Source organism: Monodon monoceros, unplaced genomic scaffold (assembly GCF_005190385.1).
Source record: "Monodon monoceros isolate NGI ecotype Baffin Bay Population unplaced genomic scaffold, NGI_Narwhal_1 Super_Scaffold_18, whole genome shotgun sequence".
In the NCBI taxonomy this organism is placed as follows: Eukaryota; Metazoa; Chordata; class Mammalia; order Artiodactyla; family Monodontidae; genus Monodon; species Monodon monoceros.
In genome coordinates, this window is record NW_021703774.1 from 67,549,683 (window position 1) to 67,558,962 (window position 9,280).

The 9,280-nt window shown below is 35.8% G+C and overlaps 1 protein-coding gene across 1 annotated transcript in view; it reads right to left on the reverse strand.

Annotated features, from left to right (window-relative positions):
- Positions 1–590: 590 nt before the first annotated feature.
- The window catches only part of LOC114897876 (olfactory receptor 10R2-like), a 25,059-nt gene continuing 16,369 nt past the window's right edge, over positions 591–9,280 (reverse strand). The window contains 1 exon segment of the mRNA XM_029226936.1: positions 591–1,577. Within this exon segment, the coding sequence (XP_029082769.1) occupies positions 591–1,577 (987 nt within the window).

Below are 9,280 nucleotides of genomic sequence, written 5' to 3' on the forward strand. Positions count from 1 at the left end.
TTACTTTCATCTTATCCATTAGATACAAACAAAAACCATGTGAGATAAAAAAGGAAAAACTATACTATCTCTATATTCTATATTTAAAACTTAGATTTAAAGAACAACCATAGTTTTTTTTAAAGTCATGACTTAAATAGTCTTCTAATTGCTAGTACAGCAAGTTTTTTTCCCCATCATGTCTTAGTCCTATATCCACACCACATTCAGGCCTGAGCACCTCATTTTCAGCTGGACAAAATCTTAAACAAAGAGGACAACCAGAGATTTGGGGCTAACAAGCCAAACATAGGGTAATAGATAATGGTTGTTAGGATCCTTTTGAGAACTATCTCTGAAGAAGAAGATAAGTAGGAGAGTTGTCTTTTAGTGACAGATGCTCTGGTATCTCCCTTAATTTTGCAACAACCTTGAGATAAACATGTTGCTATGTGTGCTTTACTTAAGAGAACATTACATCCCCACAGAGTCAAACAACTTATCCAAAGCCACACAGTCATACAGGTGAATAGACTAGAAACTTTTATGACTTAAACAATTAGATACATATTTGACTCAAATTTGTGTGTACTGTTGAAAAAATGTTTTAATTATAAAGTCTTAACAGAAAACCCAGTCTTTCCAATCATTTTCTGAATGGCCAGCTGTACATCTTTGTTCCTGAGGCTGTATACCATAGGGTTCAACAGTGGGGTGATGATGGTATAGGTCACTGTCACCAGCCCATCTTTGCCTGATGTATATTTGGCTGAGAGTCGCAGGTAGACAAAGGAAGCACAGCCGTAGTGGACAATGACTACAATGAGATGAGAGGCACAGGGGGAGAATGCTTTTTGCTTGCCTTCAGCTGATGAGATCTTCAGGATAGTAGAGACAATAAATTCATAGGAGATGCAGATGAAGATCAAGGGCACAAGCCCCAAGATCCCACCAATGAAGATGACAGGTTCATTAATGTAGGCTGCAGCATAGGCGAGATAGATGACTGGTGAAATATCACAAAAATAATGTTTGACCTTGTTGGAGCCACAGAAAGGGAGGCTAAAGACCAAAGCTGTTCCCAATAGAGATATTAGGAAACCACTAACAATACAAGTTACTGCCAAGGGCCCACAAACCCTCCAGCTCATGAGAATGGGGTAGTACAAAGGCTGACAGAGAGCAGCATAACAATCATAGCCCATCACTCCCAGATGCAAGGAATTGGTGACAGAAAAAACAAGGAAAACGAACATCTCTGAAGCACAACTCATGAAGGAGAGTGTCCTGAGTATGGAGAGCAGATTGATAAGCATCTTGGGCAGGATGACAATTGTTTAGAAGGTCTCAGAGGTAGAAAGGACACATAGAAAGAAGTACATCAGTGTGTGGAGACTGTGATCCAAGCAGATGATTGAGATGATTGTAACGTTTCCACTCAAGATGATCACATAGAAGCAGAGAAAGACCACAAAGAGGGCAAGCTGCAATTCCCCAAGGCTGGAAAAACCCAGCAGGAGGAATTCGGTAACACAGGAGGAATTGGCCGTGGAGAGTTGATCCCACGGAATAAAGTCAATATGATCAATTCCAGAGACCTTTAAAAGTGAGAAGTCAAGGGAATTTACCCTTCATAAAGTAGTCGGTCTCGTATGAAAGAGAAACAACAGGCATGGGAGAAAAAAAAAGGCTTGTAAACTAAGCAAAATGTATCCTAAATTAATATGCACCCACAGTGCTATTTTTCTGCCAATGATTTTAGCACTGAATTTGGGGACAAGTGTTCACATGAAATGTACAGACATTTGCTCAAAGAAAGCCTGTTCTTCAGGCCCCTTCCTTGCAGACTTATATAGTCTCTGCTTAATTTTTTGGTAATCTAATCCTCAAAAAAGCCTTTCCCTACATTAATTATGATTTTAAGTGGTCATAGTTTCATCCACATTACTGATACATATATTTCACAAGCAATACCACCAATGTCTGAAGATCTACGTTCCACCTGCTTTTAATACTTTCTTCATCTAGGTCAATAACCATTGATTTGTCTTTGTGCTGCTTGTCCTTAAAGAACAGAATTCTCTTTTTTTACTAATTATATATCACATTAAAATTGACTACAAGTTTAATGCAGTCATTCATTAAAATTAATTTGGCTTAGAACTACAGCTACTGTCTTAGAACTAGTGTTATGAATACTCTACAAACTCTTCTAGGACACCAGGCCTGATTTCCCTTTGCAGAAAATTTGTGGCTAAAATTAATTAGTTTTCCTTCAGCATTCACTGTTTTTCCACTTGGTTATGTATCTTATCCTTGATATACCTGAACTGGAGACCCAACAGACTGTCGCTCCGGTATCTGTCTCTGAATTCCTGATCAGTGATGCTCAGATACTTTCCCTGAGGCCTCTGACACAGTTCTTATTGTTGGTGCTAGATTACATATTTTTATTTAAAACATTCTTATCCTCTCCAAGCTCCAACCCAAATCTTTTCCTTTACCTGGATTCTGTATATCAATAAAAAGTTTCCAAAACTTCTTAGTCATCCAAGCTGTAAATTTCTGAGGCATGTTTAAACACATGATAATTCTCATCCTCCACATACAATCCATTTTTTTTTCTGTAATAGTTCTAGAATCCATTTCTTCTGTTCTTCCAGAAGTTAGCTCTTACCCGGATTATTACAAGAGCATTATGAATGGACTCCTAGGATTCTATCTCTTCCTACTCTAAGCCACAGTTCACTACAGCAGTAAAGTTGTCTTTCTATAGGGCAAATTCTATCCTATTAACAAAACTAAATGGCCTTCAATTATCTATAAAGTTAAAACAGCTATATTCTGACTTTCATTCTTGTCTGAAAAGTAACTTTCCACTCATAGCTTCCACTGTATATCTCTTCACATGCACTTTAGCATTGAGAAAATTTGAACAATCATGTCCTTTTTCATACTAACCCCTACATCTGGAAATAGTCCATACTTCATGTTTGTTTTCATTTTATTCTTCTTTTAATTGTGTGACTATCTTTAAATTATCAGTTAAAATAACATGTGCACATTGTTGTTCCTACAGCTTCTTAATTGTGCTTTATCACTTTATCTGAGTTTCCTTAGCAATCATTAGAATCTTATTTGCTTTGGCCTTAGTATTATAAGTTTATCTTTGACTACACAAATTGTAACTCACCAGAGACAGAAACTGCATCCCTGCACATAACATAGTGTCTAGTATATACCAAGTACTTGAAAACTTGTTGAAGAACCAAAGTGACCAATGACCCCAGTTTCTCTTCTGAATTATTTCAAGACTCCTGGGTAGATGGCATTTGATTTCAGGGATTTTCTAAACTTTTTCCCTTGATATTAATCTAGCATATAATATTAACCTTCTGCTTTGACATTTTGTGATGAAAAATCTCTATAACATTATTTTCTAAATGCAAAGACAAATGATCCATTAAAAATTGTTGTCATCCCCCAAAAATATAATTAACTGCTGTATGTTATATATGAAGGTTATTAAGAGAGTAAATCCTAAGAGTTCTCATCACAAGAAAAAATATAATTATTAATACTTTCCTCTATTTAATTTTTTTATTATTTTATTATTTCTTTAATTTTGTACCTATATGAGATGATGGGTGTTCACTAAACTTACTGTGGTAATCATTTCATGATGTATGTAAATCAGATCAGTATGCTGTATACCTTAAACTTACATAGTGTTGCATGTTAATTATATCTCAGTAAAACTGGAAGAAAAAAAGTGCTGCATTTTCATTTTCTTTTCTGATTATCAAATGGTTTTCTCCATTATCTCACACTTTTAAAATTTTAATAGCATTTTACTGTTGGTCTTAAAGTACCTTACAAATAATACAATTTCTATTATTTTTGATCTTTTGCTTAGACAAAGTTTTAGTAAAATTTTGAAATGGGAATTTTGATATCTTTGAATTGCCTTATCTCTAAACTTTATAAATAAGAAGTATACCCTGTGCTTTTGACCAGAACAAAGACTCCCCTATTATTCCTCCTGGGATATCTTCTCTACATTTCCAGCTTCCTGGTCTCCTTTCTTTGAATATTTTCTCTTTTATAGGGTCATCCTCGGAAAGGACAGTGACTAGTTACCCAAAGAAAGATGGAGTTTCTGAAAGGAAAGGCCACATTACTCAATGGCTATTCCCTGACCCTCCCCTGCAAACCCCTGTAATACGTCATCTACTTTTTCAAACTTATCCACAGAACTTATGTGGGAACTGAAGTTGCAGAATAAATTAACTATGGAAAGCGTTGACTGTACTTAACCCAGTCTGGAATATGCTGCATAAAATATTTGGTAAAGAACAGGTAGTGTTTTTTGGAAATAGCTATTGATTTATTCGTTGACAAATATTTGTGGAGTTTCTATTACATGCCAGGCACTATGCTAAGTACTGTGGGTAAATAAAAGATGAAATGGCAAAGACCCTGGTTACAAGTAGCTTATAGTCTACTGGAGATAAGACCTTTACACAAAATAGAACATGAAGTGTCATAAAAGGAATATGGGAATTCTATACGGAGAAAGATTTGTTACTTACAGATTCTGGGATCTGAGACAGCTGCATGGCAGAGAGATGGCAGTTGAAATAAGCTAGGGAGAATATTTTGGATTTGGACATGCAGACATAAGCAGCAAAGAAAATAAAGGCCCTACAGACCATTTCAAGTCATTATACCTTTTATAAAAGAGCCATAGGGAGGCTGCTGCCACAGTCCTTCGGGTGTGCGGACAAACAAGTGGTATTGCTATTTTCTGAATTTGGAAAGGAGGATATTACACATTCAAAGAAAGCTTGGAGAAAATAAAAAGATGGAAAAAGAAAGGGACATATAGGGTAATTAAGTTGCCTCTTCAACAAGGGGAAAGAGCACATTGATTTTTCATTATTTTGCTCAATAACTCTTCATCACTTGTAAGGTAAAGCCAATTTCTTAAGTTGGTTAAAAAGGCAACTAATTTTACCCCTTATCTACATTTGCAACCTAAATTTTAATCACACAGGACTTGCACTAAAATACATAGAGTTTTCTATATATGGCTTTGTATTTCAAGACTTCTTGGAGAGAGAGAGAGAGAGAGAGAGAAATGTCAGCCTCAAATAGCCTCTAACTTTCATCTGTGATCCACTCATTCTTCACACTTTTTAAAGTCACCAGTTATTGAACTTTCTCTAATCTGTCTAGGAAGAATTTGTTGTTCCTAGTATATTTAAAGCTTAATATATTTAAAGGTTGTTTCATGTGTCTTTATCAAAATACTCAACATGCTACATCCAAATTATTGTCTCCTGATTGTCTCTCCAATAGACCAGACAGCCTCAAGGATAAATACCACAACATATGCCCTGCGAATTCTCAAAACATAACCCAATATTTAAATATATGGAATATATGAAATATAAAGTCTTGATGAATAAATAAATAGTCCATTAATGAATTAATAATGGTTTCAGTTCACTTTACAGCAGCTTGGTCCCCTTTGCACCATCATGTGCCTCCTAAGTAAAAATGCTTTTGATGTTCTCATTATGTTCCATGTTCTGTATAAATTTTTGTTTTCTTTCTTTCTTATACTGTAACCCCTTATGAAAAAATCAAAACTTACCCTGTGGCCCTGCCTTCCTCTTCATCTTGGTCTTTATCCTTACATTTTTCACCATTGAACTGCCCTTTCTATCATTTGATCACATTTTCTATTTTCCACTACTAACAACTAGGAGATAACAGATCACTGGCTCCAGGGAAAACCCAACAATTTTAAAATTTGACATAAAAATAAGTGGATTTCACTGCTCTTCTCAACAAGGAAATAAGAGTCCCTAAATAAAAATAAAAATTTACATTTTTTTCAAATTGGAGTTTAGTGCCCAGTAACATGCAGGTGTATTCATTCTCGGACACATCCTGGAATCTTCTATGAAGGTTTCTAGGTGAAATTTGCCAAAATGATCTTCACTGTCATAATGTCCAAGGGCTCTTCTACCATTTTCTACAAACTCTGGACCATTATAAGAAAACTAGGGCTTCCCTGGTGGCGCAGTGGTTGAGAGTTCGCCTGCTGATGCAGGGGACACGGGTTCGTGCCCCGGTCCGGGAAGATCCCACATGCCGCGGAGCGGCTGGGCCCGTGAGCCATGGCCGCTGAGCCTGCGCGTCCGGAGCCTGTGCTCAGCAACGGGAGAAGCCACAACACTGAGAGGCCCGCGTACGGCAAAAAAAAAAAAGAAAAAGAAAATAAAAGAAAACTATCTACATTGCTCCACACAAAAATTTCACCTGTACCTTGGATAGTTTAGGTATGTCCTCAATGAGTACGACAATGGTCTTCCTTTATACATTAGCAATGACTTCAATGCCTTGGTTAGTAATTGAAATGTTTATCTCCATAGGGATCTAATTACCACATTTGCACAATGCTTGTCCATAATTTCCCCAATTAGCAAGTAGAACTATGGTAATACACTATAAGAATTAGTTGGTCAAAGAAAAGGCCCTTTCTAATATACTGTGAAAATTAGTTGGTTTCCTCCCAGAAATTCTCTGGTGACTTATTAGAGAGGTGGAGGTTTTCTTGGTTCTATTTGTTAAAACAGACAGGTAATTTGTTAATTTCCTCCTTTGAGTATCCCTACCTAATGACTAAGGTTTTATTCTTAGTTTTGAGAAAAATATCCATTTCATATTCACATTTCTGAAAGTTAGAAGAGAGGAAGAAAGATACAAAAAATAGAGGAAGAAAATTATAAGGGCAGAAGCAAGATAGGTCTTTCAGACACATGAGAAACTTATTTGCTCCTGGAATATAACATGAGCATGATTGATATTTGTTCAATAAATAAAGAAAAAAAATTTGGGTTCTGGAGTAAGATGTCATAGTGCCCTGTTTTAGGTATTAGCTGAGACTTCTCAGGAGTCTACCTCCTACTTTCACATTGCATATTTATTCCCTCTGCCAGTGAGTCCAGACACTTCGGGCTAGAAATGGGGAAATACTACACACTCATAGATGTCTCTCTCAGGGGCTCATGTGATCTGCTCTTGTATAAATTATATCAGAGATGCTGCAGGCATGAAGAGGAGAAGAAAATTCCAAGGTATTAAGTAAGAATTTGATGACTAGGACTTGGTGGCTTCTCTCTCCTTCAGTTATGTCACAGATTGGGACCATGGCTAGATCTTCAGGAAATCTTTCAGTGAGACGATTCATCTGAAAGCTATATATTTCCCCTGAATCTGGGTGGGCTGAATGACTGTTTGTTCCAATAGATTATAGCAAAATTGATGCTATATTGGTTTATAAACTCTGGTCTCTAGAGCCTGTCAGCTTCTACTTCCTAATTCCTACTTCCTAATTCTTCAACTTATTTTTTATATATTGGAATAGAGTTGATTAACAATGTTGTGTTAATTTCAGGTGTACAGCAAAATGGTTCAGTTATACATACACATGTATCTATTCTTTTTCAATTTATTTTCCCATATAGGCCATTACAGTGTATTGAGCAGTGTTCCCTGTGCTATACAGTGAGTCCTTGTTGGTTATCTATTTTAAATATAGTAGTATGTAAATGTCAATACAAAATTCCATATCTATCCCTCCCCCCCAACCCTTAACCCTGGTAACCATAAGTTCATCCTTTAAGTCTGTGAGGCTGTTTCTGTTTTGTAAATAAGTTCGTTTGTATCATATTTTTTAGATTCTGCATATAAGTGATATCATATGATATTTGTCTGTGTCTGACTTACTTCATTTAGTATGATAATCTCCAGGTCCATCCATGTTGCTACAAATGGCATTATTTCATTCTTTTTAATGGCTGAGTAATAGTCCATTGTATATATGTACCACAATATACAAGTACCATATGTACTTCTTTATCCATTCATCTGTCGATGGACATTTGGGTTGCTTCCGTGTCTTGGCTATTGTAAACAGAACTGCAATGAACATTGGGATGCATATATCCTTTCAAACCATGTTTTTCTCTGGATATATGCCCAGGAGTGAGATTGCTGGATCATATGGTAGCTCTATTTTTAGTTTCTTAAGGAATCTCCATACTGTTCTCCACAGTGGCTGTACCAATTTACATTCCCACCAACAGTGTAGGAGGGTTCCTTTTTCTCCACACCCTCTCCAGCATTTATTATTTGTAGACTTTTTGATGATGGACATTCTGATCTGTGTGAGGTGATTCCTCATTTTAGTTTTGATTTGCATCTGTCTAATAATTAGTGATGTTGAGCATCTTTTCATGTGTCACTTGGCCGTATTGGAACATCAACTTTTATTCCCTACATGTTTTTTTAATGAAGTTTATTTGATTTACAATATTCTATTAGTTTCAGGTATACAACATAGTGATTCAATTTTATTGTGGATTACACTCCCTTTACAGTTATTATAAAATATTGGCTATATTCCTTCTGTTGTACAATATATACTGATAGCTTATTTATTTTATACATAGTAAGTTATACTTCTTAATCTCCTACCCCCATCTAGCCCATCCTGCCTTCTCTCTCCCCATTGGTAACCACTAGTTTGTTCTCTATATCTGTGAGTCTCTCTGTTTTGTTATAATCACTTGTTTGTTTTATTTTTTTAGATGCCACATATAAATATAACATACAATATTTGTCTTTGTCTGACTAATTTCACTAAGCATAATACCCTCCAGGTCCATTCATGTTATTGCAAATGGCAAAATTTCATTATTTTTGTGACAGTAATATTCCCTTGTATGTATATATATTTATATATATACCTCACATCTTCTTTATCCATTCATCTGTTGATGGATACATAAGTTGCTTCCATAGGTTGGTTTATTATAAATAAAGGTGCTATGAACATTGGGGTGCATGTATATTTTTGAATTAGTGTTTTCATTTTCTTCAGGTATATGCCAAGGAGTGAAATTACTGGATCATGTAGTAGTTTTATTTTTAGTTTTCTGAGGAAACTCTATAGTGTTTTCCATAGTGACTGCACCAATTACATTCCAATAAACAGTGTGCTGGGTACCCTTTTTTCCACATACTTTCCAACTTGTTATTTGCAGACTTTTTGATGATAGCCATTCTGACAGGAGTGAGGTGATATCTCGTGGTTTTGATTTGCATTTCTTTGATTATTAGTGATGTTGAGCACTTTTCATGTGCCTGTTTGTCATCTGTATGTCTTCTTTGGAAAAATGTCTATTCAGGTCATCTGCCCATTTTTTAATCTTTTTTTATATTGAGT